Genomic DNA, 22,404 nt, shown 5'->3' on the forward strand with positions numbered 1-22,404 from the left:
GGCCAGGCCAGAACTTGGAAGTGAGACCACCAATGAAAATTTAGCTGCTGCAGACAATGGTGCTGGAGATATAGGAAATGACTCAGTGCTCCACATGCTGTGAGGGGGCTCTGTGCCCTTTTTCAGAAGAGATGTGAAACAGAGGTTCTGATCTCTTGTGGTCATTAAAAATACTAGAGCACTTTGCACAAGAGTAGCGGTCTGCTCCCTTGGTCCCATTCTAATTTGGATGACTACATTTGACCTACCTAAATCTCCTCTGGAGTATCACTTGCTTATGTGGCATTCTCCTCTATTTCCTGTCCTAAATTGTTGGGGAGTTTTGCTCCTGCGCTTCATGTCAAAAGCACTTGTATTTCAGAGGCAAGTGAAACCATTTTAAAAAGTATATTAGGAACAAAAAGAATCCTAACAATGGTATTGGACAGTTACTAGGTGGAAATGGCAGAATTGTCAAAAATAATGGAAAAAAAGCAGAAGTGTTCAATAAATATTTCTGTTCTGTATTTGGAAAAAATTAGATGATGTACTCATACTGTATGATGATAAAACACTTTCTATTACACTAGTATCTCAGGAGGCTATTAAACAGGAGTTACTCAAGTTAGACATTTTAAAATCAGCAGGTCTAGGTAACTTGCATCCAAGAGTTTTAAAAGAGATGGCAAGGAGCTTGCTGGACTGTTAATGTTGATTTTCAATAACTCTTGGAACATGGGGCAAGGTCCAGAGGACTGGAAGAAAGTTAATGTTGTATCTATATTTTTAAAAGGCAAACAGAATGACCAGGGTAATTATAGGCCTATCACACTGACACTGATCTCAGACAAAAAAATTTCATGGTTGATACATGATTTGATTAATAAAGAACTAAAGGAGGCTATATAATTAATGCCAATCAACATGGGTTTATAGCTAGATCCTGTCAAACTAACATAACTTTTTTTGATAAGATTACAAGTTTGGTTGATAAAGGTAATATTGTTGATACTTAGACTTCTGTTAGGTGTTTGATTTGGTACCGCATGATATTTTGATTAAGAAACTACAATGATATAAAATTCATGACATGGATTAAAAACTGGTTAAATAATAGGCCTCAAAATGTAATTGTAAACCCGAATTATAATCAAATGGGTGTGTTTCTAGTGGGATCTCGCAGGGATGTTCTTGGCCCTTGGCTATTTAACATTTTTATCAATGAGCTGGAAAAGAGCATATACTCAGTGATGAAATTTGCAGATGACATAACGAATGGGAGAGTGGTAAAAAATGAAGAGGACAGGTCACTGATACAGAATAATCTGGATCACTTGGTAAAATGGGTGCAAGCAAACAATATGTGTTCTAATATTGCCAAATGGAAAGTTGTACATCTAGGAACAAAGAATGTAGGCCATACTTACAAAATGGGGGACTGTATCCAGGGAGGCAGCAACTCCAAAAAAGATTTGGGGGTTGTGGTGGATAATCAACTGAACATGAGTTCCCAGTGCGATGCTATTGCCAGAAGGATTAATGGGCTCTTTGGATGTGTAAACAAGGGAATATTAAGTAGGAGCAGAGACATTATAATTGTAAGCAATGTCAGAATGAGCTCCACCCTGACATCTGGTGGTGAGGTGTGGCAAGTTGTGGAAAAGAACTTCAGGGGTTGATCTCATTTGCACAGGCACACCCACTCTGCCTAGCATGAACCCATAGCTGCCCAAATGGTCACTTTGGCTGCTGTGGGATCCCCAGTTTCTCTGTTATTGGGGCAGGAAGAATAAATTGTTACTATCCTGATTATGTGAATCAAGGACAGTGGAACTGTACTTGGCCTTATGTTATGATGGAGGGACTCGCCATCAACTAAGGAGCACTCACTAGGCAACGGACATGGGTTCCAAAATGCAGTGAATTGAGAGAAGTTGGGTATTGGTATTAATACTTGGTGGTGTGGGCCCCTGGTGAAGGCTCTACATGCTAATTGCACCTCTTTCTCCCTCTCCTGTGGAATGTCAGAGCTAAATTTTGATTTCATTAGGAGTCTAGTTACAGGCTGCTGAGCTGAATTTACTTTGGGCCAATGGTGTACTTGCACTGAGGCTCCTCTACTACAAGCTGAATTCACAAAAAAGTTAAAATTACTAAGAGCTAAAATCACTGACTGTTGTGTTAAGTAGTGGGGGAGCCTGAAGATATATTGTGGAGCAGTTTGTGGGACAGCTGGAGTGGCTCATGGGACAGCTGGCAGAGCAGAGTGGCTGGTGGAGCGGAGCAGTTTACGGGAAGGCTGGAGCAGCTCATGGGGGGGTGGCCTGGCAGAGCAGAGCAGAGCAGAGTGATTTGTGGGATGGCTGGTAGAGCGGAGCCCAGAGCCCCATGGAGAGGTGGGACAATAGGCTTTGGACCACGTAAGGTGCCCCTTAACCCTCCCACCTCCACCCAGGTTGGGAGGTAAAACTCTGCAGATAAATTTTTGAACTCTGGGGCTGCATTGACCAGGGACAGAGACTTTTGGGGTGTTGGACTTTTGGGACTTTGGGTGACTTTTGGGTTGCTGGACTCAAGAACCAAAGGGAAAGGACACGGCCCAATTTGCTTGGGATGGGTTTTTGCTCATGGCTTGTGTTATGAATCCTGTTGGTGGTGTTCCCTCAACATAATGCCACATTGTTTCTCTCTGTTATTAAAAGGCTTTTGCTACACTCAGACTCTGTGGTTGCGAGAGGGGAAGTATTGCCTCTTAGAGGCGCCCAGCGGGGGTGGTATATATTTGTCCCAGGTCACTGGGTGGGGGCTCGAGCCGGTTTTGCATTGTGTTATTGGAATGGAACCCCTAGATACTGAACCCGGCCCTTGTTGCTGCCAACTCTGACGGGCAGAAGGGTTACATATTACCTCTGTATTTGGCACTGGTACGACCACTGCTGGAATATTGTGTCCAGTTCTGGTGCCCATAATTCAAGAAGGATGTTGATAAAATGGTGAGGGTTCAGAGAAGAGCCACAAGAATTACTAAAGAATTGAAAAATATGCCTTATAGTGATAGACTCAAGGAGTTCAATCTAATTATCTTAATGAAGATAAGGTTAAGGTGTGACTTGATTACAGTCTATACATATCTACATGGGGAACAAATATTTAATAATGGGCTCTTCAGTCTAGCAGAGAATGGTAAATTCCAATGGCTGGAAGTTGAAGCTAGACAAATTCAAACTGGAAATAAGGGTAAGTTTATAACAGTGAGGATAATTAACCATTGGAACAACTTATCAAGGGTTGTGGTGAGAAAAGGTGGGTGAGGTAATATCTTTAATAACTGGTGGTGAGGGAGACAAGCTTTCAAGCCACATAGAGCTCTTCTTCATGTCTGGTGAAAGAACTCCCAGTGTCACAGCAAAATGCAAGATGGAACAGATTGTTTAGCATAAGTAATTAGCACATATTGTAAGGGAACATTCAAGGTAGAGTGACCTGTTAACACCTCTACAGTCATAGGACAAAAAGAGGGGGTTACAGATTTTTGTAATAAACCATAAATCCAGTGTCTCTGTTTAGCCTAGCAGAGTAATTAATTTAAGTTCCCAGGCTCACCTTTTGAAAGTGTTGTGCAGGTTTCATTTGAGGATGAGGACTGAAAGATCAGATATAGAGTGATTGCTTTCAGGAATGCTGGAACAATTTTTATAGTGGGGGTGCTGACAGCCATTGAACCACACTGTAAACCCTTTATATAATAGAAACCCCTTCAAGCCACGAGGTGCGGCAGCACCCCCAGCAGCCCTAGTTCCAGCACCTATGACTTTGTGAAAAGTGTTCACAATGATAGGAGTGTTTTTGTCTTTTGTGATTTTCCTGTGACAGGTTTCAGAGTGGTAGCCGTGTTAGTCTGTATCAGCAAAAATAACGAGGAGTCCTTGTGGCACCTTAGAGACTAAGTTCATTCATAGCATAGTGATTGTCTGGTTTCACCCACATAATTGTTATTGGGGCATTTAGTGCACTGGATGGGATACACTACATGTTGTGATAGGCATATGTAGGATCAATGGATCTTAAAAGGTGTGTTGTAGGGGGTGTTGATCGTTGTAGCAATGGAGAGATGTCTGCAAGTTTTGCATCTGTTATTCTGGCAGGGTCTGATGCCACTTTGAGTTTGTGTGTCCCAGTCAGTGAGGAGCTTGCTTCTGATGATGAGGTTGGGGGGTTGTTTGAAGGCCAAAAGTGGGGATTCAGGAAAGATTTATTTCAGAATGGGGTCCCCATTGAGTATGGGTTGTAGTTGTTTGATGATACCCTATATCGGTCCCAATGTGGGTTGGTAGATGACAACTAGAGGTGTGTGGTTGAAGGAGGTTTTATTTCTGTATTGAAGCAGGTTCTGTTGGGTTATTTTGATGGCCCATTCTATTATGTGATCTACTTCTCTAGTGGAGTGTCTTTGTTTGGTGAAGGTGGTTTTGAGTGTGTTAAGTTGTATATCCTGGACTTTCTCCTTAGAGCATATTCTGTGGTATCTGAGCGCCTGGCTGTCGATAACAGATTTCTTGATGTGTTTGGGATGGTTACTGGATCTGTGACGGTAGGTGTGGTGATCCATGCGTTTCTTGTATATGGCTGTCTGTAAGGTTTTACTGTTGAAGCTGATTGTGGTGTCTAGGAAGTTCAGGCTCATGTGGGAGTGTTCCAGAGAGTGTTTAATGAATGGATGGTGGTTATTGAAGTTGTGGTGGAACTCTATGAGGGAGTTTAAGCTGTCTGTCTAGAGAATGAAAAAATCGTTAATGTATCTCAGGTATATGATTGGTTTTTTGGTGCATTTGTTCAGAAATTCTTCTTCAAGGTGGTCCATAAAGAGGTTGGCATATTGGGGAGCCATCCTAGTATCCATGGCTTTTCCCATGGTTTGGACAAAGTGTTTGTTGTTGAATGTAAATTGCTATGGGTGAGGATGAAATGGATGAGTTTGGCAACTTGTTTAGGGTGGATATTTGAGGCAGGTAGCTATGTCGTCATTATGAGGGATGTTGGTGTCTAGGGAAGTGACATCCATGGTGGCGAGGATGGTGTTCTGAGGGAAGTTGTTAATATCGTGGATTTATGGAGGAAGTCATTTGTGTCCTGGAGGAAGTTGGCCCTTTGTGTGGTGAGTGGTTTGAGAATGGTTTCTATGAGTCCCCATAGTCCTTCAGTAAGAGTGCTCTGGCCAGATATGATGGGTCTGCCTGGGTTCCCTTGTTTGTGTAGCTTGGGAAGCATGTCCTTGTGTGGTGGGCTCGTGAGGAATGAGTTTGTAGACAAAAACACCCCATCACCTGTGTGTGTAAACACTTCACAAAATGATCACTCTGTATCTGATCTTTCAGTCCTCATCCTTAGGGCCTGGTCTATACTACAGAGTTAGGTTGACACAAGGCAATTTACGTTGACCTAACTGTGTAAGTGTCTACCATAAAATTTCGTACATGCCAACATAACTGCCCCACTACACTGATTTAATAACTCCATCTCCATGTGAGGCATAGATCAATGTCGATGTAGTTAGGTCAACGCGGTGTCAGTGTAGACACTGCATTCCTCACATCAAATGTTACTGGCTTTGAGAAGCTGTCCCACAGTGCCCCACACTGACAATACAATCGGTGCAAATGCCCCTGGTGAGGACATGCACTGCTGACACAAGAAGCATAGAGTGGGCATGCAAAAGCGATTTAACTACTGGCGCATCTATATGCCAATGTAATTTAGGTTGACATAATTTTGTAGTGTAGACATGCCCAAAGGAAACCTACACAACACTTTCAAAAGATGAGCATGGAAGCATAAATTAATTACTCTGATAGACACCAAACAACATGCACTGAACAGAGACACTGAATTTATGGCTTATTACTACAATCTATAACCACTATCCCCTCTTTCTGTTCTATGATTGCAGAAGTGTTAACGGGCTACTCTATCTTGAATGGTCCCTTACAATATGTGCCAATGACTCATGCTAAACAATCTGTTCCACCTGGCATTTTGCTGTGATGCTGGGAGTTCTTTTCCCAGAACTGAAGAAGAGCTGTTTTGGCTCAAAAGCTTGCCTCCCTCACCAACAGAGGTCCAAAAAAAGATATTACCTCATCCACCTCGTCTCTCTAATATCCTGAGACCAACACAGCTACAAGTATGCTGCATACAAGGATTATGATGTGGTGGATTTTCTATCATGGCTGGATGTTTTTCTCATAGATTTGCTCTAGTTCAAACAGAAATTAATTCAGGGCAGCCCTGCGGCCTGTGTTATACAGGAGGGCAGACTAGATGATCACAAAACCCTTCTGACTTTGTAATCTGTTAATTTGTTAGAGTGACTCCAAAGAGAGTTTGTAAAGCACTTTGGGATCATTTGGACTGAAAAGTGCTACTAGCATCTATCATCTATGCAGGTATAAGGTATAAAAGTATAATTATCTCTTGCTGAAACCAGGCCTTTACTTGTCTAAATATTTGTCATTCGACTTTACCATTTGTTCATTTTGTGTTTCATCTCATATGTATTACATTATTAGTAATAAGAAAAGGAGTACTTGTGGCACCTTAGAGACTAACCAATTTATTTGAGCATGAGCTTTCGTGAGCTACAGCTCACTTCATCGGATGCATACTGTGGAAATTGCAGAAGACATTATTATATACACAGACACCATGAAACAATACCTCCTCCCACCCCACTCTCCTGCTGGTAATAGCTTATCTAAAGTGATCATCAAGATGGGCCATTTCCAGCACAAATCCAGGTTTTCTCACCCTCCGCCCCCCCACAGACAAACTCACTCTCTTGCTGGTAATAGCCCATCCAAAGTGACCACTCTCTTCACAATGTGTATGATAATCAAGGTGGGCCATTTCCTGCAGAAATCTTAGTCTCTAAGGTGCCACAAGTACTCCTTTTCTTTTTGCGAATACAGACTAACACGGCTATTACTCTGAAACCTGTCATTATTAGTAATGTTTGTTACAGTAGTGGCTAAGGGCCAGCTGAGAACAGGCCTCCATTCTGCTAAAGAGTGTACAAGCACAGAGTAGAAGCTCTTTGGGGCAGGGACTGTCTTTTTGTTCTGTGTTTGTACAGCAGTAAAGACGGTAGGAACCTGCTTTGTGCCCAGGGGCTACCAGGCACGACAACAATACAAACAACAAGAAGTTCCAACGCTGCAATACTGGCACAAGAATTGGGTTGGCTCTTCCCTCACCCTTGCCAATTCCTCAGGAGAATCTGTGAATTCCCACCTGGGGGACAATTCTGACCTCCTGAGAGGTGTCTGTGGCCCTTTCTGTTGCTGACCTTCAGCAAATCACAGAAAAGTCTGAAAGCAATTTTGGCAGGTGCTTGTGCTTGGCCCCAACCCTGCTGCCTCCTTGTGGGTACAGAGGGCCCTGCCCCAGGGGAGCAGGTACTGAGGTAGGGAGTTGGGGAGATGCATGCTCCCTGCACAGCAAAGGCAGATAGCTCTGCAGATGTCGTTGTCCTCCATACGAAGTGTGTGTGTGGGGAGGGATCGGGGTGCTGCAGAGCCCCCCAGAGCCCGACTACTCGAATGGGGCGGGGATTGTCCCCGCCGCTTCCCGCGGCAGCCTGCAGCTCCCGCACGGGCCCACCAGGGGGCGCTGCTTGAACGCTCACACCACAGCCGCCGCGGCGGCGCCTCAAAGGGCGGGGAGCGGGTGGGGGCTGAGGTTGCCCCAGTGACCGGGGGAAGTTTGGGCTGAGGAGCCCGAGCGAGGCCGGCCGCGGAGCCCGGGAAGTGGGGGCGCCCCAGCCGGCTAGGCCCGGGTAACTGGCCCGCCGTCCGCCTGGGCCCGCGGCAGCTTGGGCGGGGAGCGAAGGGGACCTGTGGGGCCGGGCGGGGGCGGGGGCGGGGGCGGGGGCGGGAGGAGAAGGAGGGTCAGGGAAGCGCCAGGGTGGGAGCGGCCGGGGGTGCGGGTGGGTGTTGGTGACGGTGGTGGGGGTGCGGGTGGGTGACAGCAGTGACGGTGGCGGGGGTGCGGGTGGGTGACGGCAGTGATGGCGGGGGTGCGGGTGGGTGACAGCAGTGACGGTGGCGGGGGTGCGGGTGGGTGACGGCAGTGATGGCGGGGGTGCGGGTGGGTGTTGGTGACTACGGCGGGGGTGCGGGTGGGTGACGGCAGTGATGGCGGGGGTGCGAGTGGGTGTTGGTGACGGTGGTGGGGGTGCGGGTGTGTGACGGCAGTGATGGCGGGGGTGCGGGTGGGTGTTGGTGACAGTGGTGGGGGTGCGGGTGGGTGACAGCAGTGACGGTGGCGGGGGTGCGGGTGGGTGACGGCTGTGATGGTGGGGGTGCGGGTGGGTGACGGCAGTGATGGCGGGGGTGCGGGTGGGTGTTGGTGACAGAGGTGGGGGTGCGGGTGGGTAACGGCAGTGATGGCGCGGTGCGAGTGGGTGTTGGTGACGGTGGTGGGGGTGCGGGTGTGTGACGGCAGTGATGGCGGGGGTGTGGGTGGGTGTTGGTGACGGTGGTGGGGGTGCAGGTGGGTGACAGCAGTGACAGTGGCGGGGGTGCGGGTGGGTGTTGGTGACTACGGCGGGGGTGCGGGTGGGTGACGGCAGTGATGGCGGGGGTGTGGGTGGGTGTTGGTGACGGCGGTGGGGGTGCGGGTGGGTGACGGCAGTGATGGCGGGGGTGCGGGTGGGTGTTGGTGACAGAGGTGGGGGTGCGGGTGGGTAACGGCAGTGATGGCGCGGTGCGAGTGGGTGTTGGTGACGGTGGTGGGGGTGCGGGTGTGTGACGGCAGTGATGGCGGGGGTGTGGGTGGGTGTTGGTGACGGTGGTGGGGGTGCAGGTGGGTGACAGCAGTGACAGTGGCGGGGGTGCGGGTGGGTGTTGGTGACAGCGGTGGGGGTGCGGGTGGGTGACAGCAGTGATGGCGGGGGTGTGGGTGGGTGTTGGTGATGGTGGTGGGGGTGCAGGTGGGTGACAGCAGTGACGGTGGCGGGGATGCGGGTGGGTGACGGCAGTGATGGTGGGGATGCGGGTGGGTGTTGGTGACAGCGGTGGGGGTGCGGGTGGGTGACAGCAGTGACGGTGGCGGGGGTGCAGGTGGGTGACAGCAGTGACGGTGGCGGGGGTGCGGGTGGGTGTTGGTGACAGTGGTGGGGGTGCAGGTGGGTGACAGCGGTGGCGGGGGTGCGGGTGGGTGGTGGTGACGGTGGTGGGGGTGCAGGTGGGTGACAGCAGTGACAGTGGCGGGGATGCGGGTGGGTGACGGCAGTGATGGCGGGGGTGCGGGTGGGTGTTGGTGGCGGGGGTGCGGGTGCGGGTGGGTGACGGCAGTGATGGCGGGGGTGCGGGTGGGTGTTGGTGACAGTGGTGGGGGTGCGGGTGGTGACAGCAGTGATGGCGGGGGTGTGGGTGGGTGTTGGTGACGGTGGTGGGGGTGCAGGTGGGTGACAGCAGTGACGGTGGTGGGGTTGCGGGTGGGTGTTGGTGACAGTGGTGGGGGTGCGGGTGGGTAACAGCAGTGATGGCGGGGGTGCGGGTGGGTGACAGCAGTGACAGTGGCGGGGGTGCGGGTGGGTGTTGGTGATGGTGGTGGGGGTGCAGGTGGGTGACAGTAGTGATGGCGGGGGTGCGGGTGGGCGTTGGGGACGGTGGCGGGGGTGCGGGTGGGTGTTGGTGACGTTGGTGGGGGTGCAGGTGGGTGACGGCAGTGATGGCGGGGGTGCGGGTGGGTGTTGGTGACAGCGGTGGGGGTGCGGGTGGGTAACAGCAGTGATGGCGGAGGTGCGGGTGGGTGTTGGTGACAGTGGCGGGGGTGCAGGTGGGTGACGGCAGTGATGGCGGGGGTGCGGGTGGGTGTTGGTGACAGCGGTGGGGGTGCGGGTGGGTAACAGCAGTGATGGCGGGGTGTGAGTGGGTGTTGGTGACGGTGGTGGGGGTGCGGGTGGGTGACGGCAGTGATGGCGGGGGTGTGGGTGGGTGTTGGTGACGGTGGTGGGGGTGCAGGTGGGTGACAGCAGTGACAGTGGCGGGGATGCGGGTGGGTGACGGCAGTGATGGCGGGGGTGCGGGTGGGTGTTGGTGACGGTGGTGGGGGTGCGGGTGGGTGATGGCAGTGATGGTGGGGTGGGTGTTGGTGATAGTGGCTCAGGGTACAGGAGGGTGACAGCAGTGATGGTGGGGGTGAAGGGGGGTGTTGGTTATGGTGGCTGGGGTATGGGTGGGTGAGAGAAATGGTGTCTGAGGTGCAAGTGGGTGTTGATGACAGCTGAGGGCGCGGGTGTGTGACAGCACTGATTGCTGCATGTTGATGGTGACTGGGAGTGTGGTGACAGCAGTGGTGGGTGATAGCACTCACGATGTGGGTTGGTGCGTGTGGCTGGGGGTGCAGGTGGGTGTTGGTGGTAGTGGTGGGTGTGCTGGTGCATGACAACAAGGATGGGTGGGGGTGCAGGTACATGTTGATAGTGGCTGAGGCTGCAGGAAGTAGACTGTAGTGATGGTAGAGGTTTAGGATATAACAGTGGAGACAGTATGGGACTGTGGTTGGGGGCACAGTTGTGTATGACAGGTGGGAGATGCAGAGCCTGTGGTGTGGTCGTAGAGTGTGAGGGTAACTGACAGTAGTTGAGGGAGCAGGTTGTGTGTGACAATGTTTGAAGTGTAGTGTTAGTAGTGGGGGGCACAGTTGATAGGGATGGTGGCAGTGATGGTTAACAAAATTTGGATGTGGTAATCATGGTGGTAATCATGCTGATGGTCACAGTGATGGGGTGTGTCATGACTGTGATGGTTACAGTAGTTTGGCTGTGGTGGAAGAATTGAGTATTGCTGATGGGTGGGGAGATCACAGCAGCAGGAGTACTGATTGTAATGGTGGTGGTGGTGTTAGAGCTGTGACTGAGGGTATGTCTTCACTACCAACGTTAAAGCGCTAATGTGGCTGTGTAGTCGAGGCACCAGCGCTGGGAGAGAGCTGTAGAAAAACCACCCCCACAAGGGGAGTAGCTACCAGCGGTGGTGCACTGTCTACACTGCCACTTTATAGAGCTGAAACTTGCATCACTCGGGGGTGGGTGTGTTTTTTCACACCCCTGAGCGAGAAAGTTTCAGCGCTGTAAAGTGGCAGTGTAGACAAGCCTGACAGTAGTTTGGGAGAAGATAAATAAATCTTCATCGTTCTGTAAATTTTCTTCTTGTCTTTAAATCTGTAATCAATTCTCAGCCCCCAGAAATGTATCCTGCTCCCTCTCGTCTATGTATTTTTCTTTGGTTTGCATTATCTATTAAATGTATTATTACAGTATGTTATTCACCTTGGTCTGGCCTAGAGGCTTGTGTGATGTTCGCCTCACTGAAGGAATTTCACAGATAAATCACTCGAGCTCAGCTGTGGCTTGAGCTTCAGAAACAAGCACTGCCAAAAACTTGCTGCTTGAAATACTTTCTTGACCCCTGTATTCCGCACTAAGCATGGACGCATGGAATCCATTTAGAGCAATACCCAGAGACCATAAATATGGAAGAGACAGGGAGGAGGTGTGAGGGCGGGGGAAGAGAACGATCCGCCATTTTCTATTTCTTAGGAAAATCATTACAGTAGATGCACAGATGGAAAAGGCAAATGGTTATTTTTTCCCCCTTTGATTCTGTATTGTGAAATGAGGATGCCCAGAACCTAACCTGATCTTGCCTGCATTTCCGAACAGGTTGTGCACCCGTGTGCTTGAGCTGGAAGTTCCAGAGAAGCCTAAGAGAGTCAGGCATCCACTTCCCATTGAATTTTAGTAGGATTTGAGCATCTAACTCAGTTAAGCCCCTTGGAAAATTCCAGCCTTAAAATCAGCACCCACCGCTCTCTTTATTTTTTAAATCTCTGCCTGTGACCAACATTGAATTTGATCAATAAAAATGAACTTAACAAGTAATTGCAGGGGGGCTGTAGGCATACTAAGGACAGGTCTGCTGATCAAGGCCTTATACCCAAATGGGTTCCTGGGTCATGGTGGTTTCTTCATGTACAGCAGATGTTATGATGCTGCAGCAGACACATCACAATGTGGTTCCATAATGCAAATATTTACTACTGTGATGCAAACATGAAAGTGTTGATCTGGGCCCCTTTGGATAGGTCTGCACAGCATATGGCTGCAAGGATCCCAGCCCAGGTCATGTGTCCCTGCTGGGAGTTTGAAGTTTCCAGGACTAGACTCTTATGATAAGAATTAGCTGTCACTGTTAAATAATTAGCTGGGGATGGGGACGGGTGGCTGCCTGGTCTAAGCATCGGATTTGAAACAATCAGCCCTTTCCTCGAACCACATAATCATAACCAGCAAAATTGACTCAGTACTTCAGTGCAGGTAGATTTTCAATATGCAGCTTACTCAGAGTCATGAAGATGCCTTTGAATAAAACATCAAGGAGGAGATTTTTCAAAGGCATAAATGATAGGTTCCTAGCTCCCACTGTCTTGTCCAACCCTAAACCTGCCTCTCTAAAATTGCCAGCCTTCTATCACTCTCTTTAAACTGCCCTTGTGCACTTGCCCTTTACCAGTCTACCTTTTACCAGCGCAACCAACTACTATGCCAAACAATAACCACTCATATTGGGGGAAAAATCATCTTACAAAAGCTGGAGTGTAGACTGGCAGGTTGCGTGGTCTGTGGTAAATAGTCTTTGTAGTAATAGTAAGCTTGGGACCTATGGGTGGAGGACTAGACAGTGTCTAGAATTAGGTGGCTTAAGTTCATTTCCTTGTTTTAATGGACTTGTGTTGGGTATGCTGTGCTGCTTCACAACAATTTTTGTATGTGTTAATTTTAATGGGAAACAGCCTGTCCTATTGTGGAAGTCGTGGTTGTGACTCGGAGTTAAGGCTGTATCTAAGGAGCTGCTGTGGGTTAGAGAAGCCCTGATGCTTAAGCCACCTGTTCTACCCTTTTGGGTCCGGCAGAGCAATGTCCACTGCAGGACCAAAGAATCTAGCCTGTGCTGTGTGTAATGGCATTAGTTCTGTGGACTAGCACTGACTAGTAGCAACCTTTGTTAAAGTTTTTTTTTGTGTTAATTAACATTTGGAACTCAAGCAGCTGGGCAATTTCATATTAAAATGGAAATACAGCTGAAATGTAATAATGAAGAAACTCTACAGATGTCCTTTCCTTGTGATTTGTTTTTCATATATGTATGCTATCAGCCTGTCAACAGAATTGCTGTCACTTTATTCCTGAGGTTGGCATTGCAAGACAATACATGTAGGGATTACTGTTGACATGCATATATATCCCTTCAGAAAGCAGTTTTATTCCCAGCTCTGACAATCAAAACCCATGTCAGAGATACAGCAAACATTCATAGTTCTGGGAGAATATAAGGAAGGGGAAGAGAGATGCGTACTAAGAAGTGAGCTAGAGCTGGCCTGATAAAAATGGACCTGAAACAGAAGAAAAATGGCTAGAAAATAAACAACTGCTGGTTATATTTGTGTGAATGAAATAATTCCTATACTAAGGAATGCAATTACTAGTTGCTACATAGGCCCCAGTTCAGGACAGCACTAAGTACATGTCACTAGAACGTAGGCACGTGCTTAAGTACCTTCCTGAGAAGGTATGGACTTTACCATGAGCTTATGTATTTTCCTGAATTGGCGGCCATAGCTCCCCACTAGCATGAAAGGCCTGATCCTGAAAGCATTTACAATTGGGTCTAGTGCTTACTACCATAATTTGTTCTGCTTAAGTCAATGCAACCACTCATGTTACAAAGTACTAGCAGTAGTATATATTTGTAGGATTTGGCCTTTATTTACTAATGGGACTGTGGGCCCAGTCTTGTAAGCCCTTCTATATGGTTTGACTAAATAACCTCTTGAGGTTCCTTTGAGCCCTACTTTTTCGGGATTCTGTGACTGAACTGAGGTCCTAAATTTAAACTTTATAAAAGCAGGATTTTTCAAAACCTAAAATCAATAGAAATGTTTTTATATAATTATTGTTTAAAATTTCCAGTTAACATTACACATTTTTTTGCAGTGTTTGAAACTCAAATCCTAAAATATTGGACTAGAATGTGAGATTCTGACAGTGAAACCGAATAGAAAAATAAGGTGAAATGGGCTCATTTTCATTGTCCAAGTTGAAATAAATGCAAAAAGTATGTGTGTGTGAGAAGCATAAACAATAAAAAAAAGTATATTAGATATTTAATCACACAATTACAGAAGTGTCGGACTGGAAGTGACCTCGAGAGGTCATCTAGTTCAGTTCCCTGCACTCAAGACAGGACTATGTAATAATGAGACCATTCCTGACAGTTGTTTGTCTAACCTGTTCTTAAAAACTTCTAATCATGGAGATTCCACAACCTCCCTAGGCAATTTGTTCCAATGCTTAATTACCCTGACAGGAAGTTTTTCCTAATGTCCAGCCTAAGCCACCCTTGCTGCAATTTAAGCCCATTGCTTCTTGTCCTATCCTCAGAGGCTAATGAGAACAATTTTTCACCCTCCTCCTTGTAATGTACTTTAAAACTGTTATCATGTCCCCCTTCAGTCTTCTCTTCTTCAGACTAAACAAACCCATTTTTTTCAATCTTTCCTCATAGGTTATGTTTTCTAAACCTTTAATCATTTTTGTTTCTCTCTTCTGGACTCTGTCCAATCTGTCCACATCTTTCTTGAAATGTGGCTCCCAGAAATGCACACAATACTCCAGTTCAGGCCTTATCAGCATGGAGTTGAGCGGAAGAGTTACGTCTCATGTCTTGCTCACAACACTCCTGCTAATACATCCCAGAATGATGTTTCCTTTTTTTGCAGCATTGTTACACTGTTGACTCATATTTAGCTTGTGATCCACTATAACCCCCAGATCCCTTTCTGCAGTACTCCTTCTTAGGCAGTCAATTCCCATTTTGCATGTGTGCAATTGATTGTTCCTTCCTAAGTGGAGTACTTTGCATTTGTCCTTATTGAATTTCATCAGTTTACTTCAGACCATGCTGCTATTTGTAAACATAGGTAAGGACATTTGTTTTCTAAACTACTATTTTACCTCACTAAGTAACTTTTTAATATTAGGTTTTTGAAAAAATAACCTATCTGAAATTGAAAAGATTTTTGGAAAAGTGATTTGTTTTAGCCTGTGATTTAATATTATTTCACTATTTCTCTTTTCGCTGATAAAACATCCACTTTTTCAGAGCTGTTTGTTGCAGGTGCCACAGCCAGGTAAGAATGTGAAGTTATACAGATCATTAATTTCCCTTGTTTGTTTTTCTTAGATATGTTCTAAATTCCAGAACACATGTGGCATAAAACATGGGAAAGAAGAAGAAAAAAGGGAATCAGGTTGGGCAGTTTAAAGAAGCTAGATCATCTTTCCCAGAAGCCTTGCTCGCTTTTCAGTATGTTTCATAAATTTAAATTCTCAAGTTGTATAAAACATATGTCACATGTAAAACAGACAGCAAATAGCACTTACCTCAGCCAGTCGAAATATTTGCTGTTTTAACACAGAGAAATGTGATTGTGATTTTTTTAATAACATTTTGTGATACAATGTACAAACTGTAAACCTGTGCATATGGGAGAAAACATTTAAAATGGGTCAAACATTTTCTTTTTTCCTCGGGTTAGAAATTAGGAATTTCTCTTGCTTGAATTTCCTCAAAAAATTTTTTTAAAGCAACATATCTATACACTTGTACATAATGGGCTTTTTGTCTGTTAATAGTAAATTTTTGATAAAAAAAAATCTTGAAGTTGACATCTGGTTCTGGTAATTGTACACTTCTAGGATTTCCTAGACTTCACATGGTTATGAAGTCACTAGGCCAGATTCTCAGGGCTGGCAGTTTGGTCCCTTGGTGCAGCTCAGGGTGGAGCACAAAGGAGGCTATGAGATACCTTTACATCCCCCAGATCCTCATGCTGCCAGGCACCAGTCTGATCCCAAGAAGTAACAGAGCAGCTTCAGGGCTGCTTAAAGTTGTGCCACTGCCAAGACCCTATGGGGGCCGTTCTGGCAGCTGGGAGTCACATGAGCACAAGGGCACTCTCCTTGTGTCATCCTTAGGCTACCCATGGAAAATCCCAGTGACTTTAAAATAAAAAGCAGCCTTAATGGGGTAAATATCCAGCCCGCAGACATTCTTCAGTGAACATAAAGGACCCAATTCTGATCTCACTTACAGCAGTGTAAATTAGAAGTTAGTTAATGTAAAATCTGTAGTTATGCTGGCCTAAAACCGATGCGAGAGATAGCAGAATGAAGGGCAGAGATTCCTTTTTTAAAGCCCAGTGATAAAGTTTTCTGAAAAGTTTCCAAGTTACCTTCTCTCTCACATATACCTCCACCTGGAATCCCAGTAAGTTTATTGTGACTTTTAAAAGCATTTTTAAAATCATATTTCAGAAAGCTTTTATTAGGAGATGCCAATCTCGGCATACCATGGACCCCATTACCTATTCCCATTAATTCAATAGGAGCAGGATTCAGCCATGACACAGTGACAACAAAAACCCTGATGGAGGCTGTTGAATCTCACAAATATACCTCCTAAAATAGATAATCTTGAAATGATCTTCCCCAAATCATAGACTCCATCCTTTCTCTCTTGTGCTCCTCCTTGACTTCTTTTCAAAGACAGATTCGGATTACTGTTGCCTTGCAGTTAATGAGTTGTCATTGCTTTGAAGTATTAACAAAGATCAGAAACAGCAACAAAATAATTCCTAGTCATCAGTGTTATTTAGCATCCTCGGTAGACCTAGAGCCCTGGGCAAAATTGCAGCTTTAACATTGTATGTAGCTCTGTCTAAGCATAATTGGACTACAGATAAATCACTCCAGGATTTGAGAAACAGATGGAAAGTTGGTTACAAAGAGACAGCATCTTTGGCCCTGCCCACACAGGAATCTTCTGTCAGGTTACTAACTGGTTAATGGCACATGTGGCTAAAGGCATTATTTATTTGCATTCATCACACTGTTAATAATTTGTTACTAACTGGTGAATTTTAAGCATGCAAATCCCCTGCTACAAACAATGTTCAGTTCCTGTAACTGGTTGGGAGCACATATTTTGCTGTGTGGCTGGACACCCCAACTGTGCCTCCGTAACTAAGTTGAGTCCTTCCTCTTCCCATAGCTATGCAATCAGATATCCCACAAAATCTTGTCAAAATGTACAATCCCTGGTTATTATGGATAACATCTTCTGATGGCACAGAATCCATCAAGACCAATAGCATATTAAAGGCCTGTTCACACTACAACTTTGAATTGAATCTGTAAGTGGTCACTGGCAAGGTTGGCTCTGAAGACAGTTTGTAGCTCCACACTTCCAGCTAGGTTAATCAGCATGACAGTTAACAGTATTTTTTCACTGCTAGAGGCATATCTGGTACTTGGTTGTCTTCTTGTAACCAGTTCAGCACCCTATTCCCTTTTTCAGTAGAGATAGGCCTCCCAAACTGTGTTTGTGTAACCAGTGTGATTGATCTTACTTCCTAGGGAAGGCATCCCAGCATGCCTTGCTCCCTGTATCTGTTTGCATGTCCTTTAGGCATTCTGTTCTTTGTTGAGGCAATAAAAGATAGCTGAACAGATTTCTCCAGCATGCACGTGTATGGATTCAGGTAACCTGCCTGGTAGGTGTGGCCACACAAACACAGATGTCATGATGGCAGAAAAAGCTGCTGTGTGGACACAAGCTAAACAGTGTTACTTGCAACCAACCAGTTACGGTGACCGTACCTCTAAGTTACACAGTTACGGTTAAAGATTGTAGTTATGGACACGGCCACATGGAAAGTTCCTTCATTGTAAGCTATTTGCACTGGGAAAATCTGCATGTTTGGCAGCCCTCTGTTGACTTTGAAAATGATGGAGGGAAAGCCCTAAAGTGAAAAATGTTAAAGCAGAGGAGAAGAAGGGAGGAAAGAGGAGAATATACCAATATGTTATTAAATAACCTGACTTACTAGCTGTCTGATTTTTTTGGAAGATGAATGACAGGAGAACAAGTTAATATTTAGCTCTGTGACTTTTATCACATTTAATTTGAAAGGAAAACCCCCCCAGCAGCAGGCAAACATTGAACAATTCACATCAACATTTGAAGAATAACAAGTACTAGTTCAATGTCTGGAAAAGGAACACAAGGCCATCAGCAGAATAGCAGATGCCTGCAGATGGAGTGTCTTTTGCCAGAGTTTGCAGGACTTTGTGTAGGGTTTCTGTAGTACTGTATGAACTTTATTTAGCATTTTGCAAGGGGCACACTGAGAGCCCCCGTAGAGTAACAGACCAGATTCAGCTGAGTTAAGATAGGGATGAATGTGGCCCAATAAATCAACAAACAAAGCAATACAACATCCCACTAAAAAACAGTCAAAATATGTTATTAGGATGAGAAAAACAATAGCTTTCTTGTCAGTTCACAGGTTTGGCAGTTCCAGCATCCAAATAGATGACTCATTTGTCAGGAGAGTCTTCCATTGACATGGGAATTGCACTAATTTATTTTTTAATCTCCTAATATCATAGTGGGAGACATGCACATCTTATTTTTTTCCTCGGTACCTTTGTAAATCAGACCCTTAACATCTGCTTCAGTTTTCTTATTTGTAAAACTGAGCATAATATGTCTGAACCTACCTCTCAGATGTATCTTGAGGATTAATTTGTCAAGTTCTAAAAAACTTCCACATCTTCTTTTTTTCCCTTGGCTTGAAATTTCCTAATGTGGCTGTTCATAGATTTTTGCTATTCTTTGCATCATTAATAGAGTTTCCTAATTCAATGATAGTATCAACTCACTTGTGAACTAGTGGGGCCTGGTGATGTGCCACCCGTGAGTTACCAGACCATTTTGGTACTGGATTTTAGTGTGGTTTAATACTGCTCTCTACGTATTATAAAATATTGCATGCAATATACATTATTCCAGAAAAACAGTACCAAAGAGATTGTTAATCAAGCATGTTCATTAGCTCTTTGAATCTGACATTTTAATAGACAGCCCTTTCAGAGTAAGAAAGTTACTTATAGTAACAAAAAACCCTGAAAATTTATTCTACATCTACATATTTTTGATACTGAAAAAACAGAAACAGAGACATTAATACCATCAGATCGGCCAGTCTTGAGGTCACCATTGAAGCTTCCTTTACATGACTAAATCCCTGCATGATTCAAAGATCAAACTTTCAAAAAATCTCTATTTGAATAAATACACACTAGTAGGAATGGGAAAAAAAGAGAATGATACTTGTTGGAACAGTAGAGGATCTAAGGGTAATTGGTTACACATGTCTTTATTTGGCCTCAGGGTAAGACAGTTCTGGAAAGAGGTATGACATAGATTAAATATGGTTTTGGAAATTGACATAAGTAGTAACCTAATATATTTAATATTAGGAGATTTCAGAGCTTGAGAGAATTGGCTGTGTCTACAGATTTCTGCCGGTGTAGCTATGTTGGTCAGGAATATGAAGAAGTGAGATCCCTGACCAACACAGATGTGCTGAAAAAAGCCAGTAGTACAGACACAGCGTATACTGGCAAACCTGTACTTTTACTGGTATAGCTTGTTTCACTCAGGGGTGTATGCGTGGGGTGTGTGGAATAAGATATACTGATAAGAGCACAGCTTTGCTGGTGTAAGCTATGTTCACACCAGCAATGTTGTATGGGTATAGTATATCAGTATATATACTTGTAAAATACTCTTACTGTAGACATAACCTAAGGGGAACCACTGGAAAAAGTTGTCTTTAAGAGCAACAGCTGTTACTCAGTGGATAACCAAAAAATAAAATAAAATGAGTGTCATCCAGCAAGAGGTATGAATGTTGTGAGCTGGTTCACTGCGCTAGGCTTATCAGCAAATTCAGAATAAATTACTTTTGAGGTCTGAGCCTGCATTTCTTTCTTATTCAGAGCTCCCCTGGAAGCTAACAGAAGTGTGTATGAGCAAGAAATACTGCATTAGGCTCACTGGGCCAGATTTTCAGAAGAGTTCAGCATCAAAGCAAGTGGCCAGATTTTCAGAGTTCAGAATGTTGCACGTGGAGCTCTCTTGAAAATCTAGCCATAAGTATTACAGTGGGAGCTGCTGGGTATAAAGCATTTTTGAAAATGTGGCCCCAGCTATGGAAACGGAACCCTTGAAAATGTGGCCCAGTGTTTGCATGATAAACTAGATAACTGAACTACTATGCCTGTCCTTTATCGGTACAGTCAATACAACAGAATGTTTTACTTCAGCATACCAAGGTGCTTTGCTGTTAGCCCTGCAATCAGTATGGTTTATTTATACTCCTCATCCCTCCTCTTTCTTTCCTGTAGAAATAAAATTGTAAAACAGGAAATGCAGTTTCTTAGGCCAGTGCCATAGGGAGACTCATGAAGCTGTTCATCAAGGTTTGGGAAGTTCTTCTTCAAGTGATTGCACATGTTCATTCCACTGGAGGTGTGTGTGCACCCCGTGAACAGTTTTTGGAGTTTTTTTCCCTCAGCAGTATCCACTGGGGTGTATTGAGTGCCCTCTGTCACCACGCACTCTGCATACTGGGATAAGAGGGCGAGGCCACCCCTGATCCCCCTCAGTTCCTTCTTACTGCCAGTGATGGTTGTTGGAGCAATTCCAGACTTGTTAAGTCACGTGCTTCCCTCATTTCTTTCTGTATAGATCCTGTCTCTTGTAAACTACTACTACGTTTTTAGTGCTAGGTTTGTGTTCTAAGTCTTTGACCACTTTTTATCATTTGGTACTGGGATTGGTACTGGAACGATGCCTCATTTGCCAGGGTTTCAGTTCTGCCAGACCTGCATTAAACCCATGCCGGTCAGCAACCCACTCCCACCCTGCTTGAAATGTCTGGAAGGATCCCACATTAGTGACAGATGTCACATCTGCAAAGGATTCAAGCCTTGCTCCAAAAAGATAGAGGAACGAGAGTCAAGTGCCTGCTCATGGAGGCAGTGTTTTGCCCACTACCAGAATCATCGCACAGGGAAAGCATCCCAAGTACATCAGTTTCACTATGGAGCGCTCAACAAGAGATGTCTATGGCTCCTCATTCCCATTCACCAGTACCGAAGAAAAGACTTAGGCCTTCCTCAGGTTTGGTACCTCTCTTGACTATGTCAGTACTGAAGTCAGACAGAGGTGGACACTCTACAGAGCATTCAGGGAAGTGGTGTTCCAGGAACACTCCTCGTCTCCCAAGAGGGGATTGCTGCCTCCAGAGCCTCTGCCAGGTGTGCCGAGGCCAGCCCCTGAAGACTTTTGCAGAGCCATCAAACGGTGCCAATCCCAACCACGCCAGAGGAATATGCAGCTGCATGGGACCTGCTTAACCTCTCAGTAATGGTATAACTGGCAGGTAGAAGGTCTGCAGCTGATACTGATGTCTACAGCTCATACCTCACTGTCTTGAGATTCTGTAGTACCACTACCCAAACTTCCGCAAAGGACCATGCTGTTGATAGGAAAGCCTCCAGTGATTTTCCTGGCACCACCATCCCCAGGCTCAGGCTACCTCTCACAGGCCAACCTGGATCTGCCCCTCAGTTGTCAGAAGTATCTGACTTTTCTTCTTTGGACTCAGAGGTGAGGTCATTTGTGTGCTATCTGGGATGGAGAAAATACCCCCCATTAGAGACTTTGGGACCATAGGCCGTGCAGCAACCTCAGCATTCACCTCCTTCAAAGGGTCAATGGTCCAGGCAAAGATGGGTTCCAGACCCATACCAGTGGCTGTACTGGACATCATGAGGCATCCCCCCTCCAGCTAGGACCTCCCCTCAGTCATCTCACTCGTTATCTTGGAGAGAGCAGAGAAGATATCGGCATTGAGTGAACCATTCTACAGGAAGTGGTATTGAGACTGGTACCAAGCAGCCAGAAATCACTTGGGCAGCTTCTCCACCACAAGTCATAGACCAATCACCTCAGATGCCTATTGTTTCCTCATCCTCATTACCAGAAGAGGCTACTGAGCAGTCAAGTGACTCACCACTGCCAGAGGACCACAGGGCTCATCAAGATCTTTTAAAAAGAGTGTCCTCTGTACTTAACATTCAGGCAGAAGAGGTGAATGAAAGTTCTCACAAGTTGGTGGACGTTCCTGGCCAGGGGTGGCTTTACCAATTAATGAAGCTACCATGGAGCCAGTCAGGGTTCTTTGGTTGACACTCTCCTCCTTGCATTCCAAAGCAAAATGAGCTGAGAAGACATATTTTGTCTCCTCTAAAGCCTATGAATATTTTCACTCTCATCCTCCCACCCCTCCAGTTTCTCTTGTGGTGGCAGCTGCTAATGAGCAGGAAAAACAGCACAACAAGCTTCCACACCGAAAGGCAAAGAATCAGAGACTGTATTTGTTTGGTCA

General features: G+C 45.7%; 1 protein-coding gene across 4 annotated transcripts in view; it reads left to right on the plus strand.

The window, feature by feature from the left end:
- Nucleotides 1–7,683: 7,683 nt before the first annotated feature.
- CCDC83 (coiled-coil domain containing 83) overlaps nt 7,684–22,404 on the plus strand; it is a 47,275-nt gene continuing 32,554 nt past the window's right edge. The window contains exons 1-2 of one of the 4 annotated variants that reach the window (XM_043528479.1): nt 7,684–7,804; nt 15,285–15,407. In XM_043528479.1, the coding sequence (XP_043384414.1) occupies nt 15,322–15,407 (86 nt within the window). In that variant the 5' untranslated portion in view covers nt 7,684–7,804; nt 15,285–15,321. Of the gene's footprint in view, nt 7,811–15,284; nt 15,408–22,404 lie in introns of those variants that run through there. The other 3 variants (XM_037889227.2, XM_037889212.2, XM_027823030.3) reach the window with 3 other exon arrangements.

The sequence above is a fragment of the Chelonia mydas genome, chromosome 1 (genome assembly GCF_015237465.2).
Source record: "Chelonia mydas isolate rCheMyd1 chromosome 1, rCheMyd1.pri.v2, whole genome shotgun sequence".
Lineage (NCBI taxonomy): Eukaryota > Metazoa > Chordata > Testudines > Cheloniidae > Chelonia > Chelonia mydas.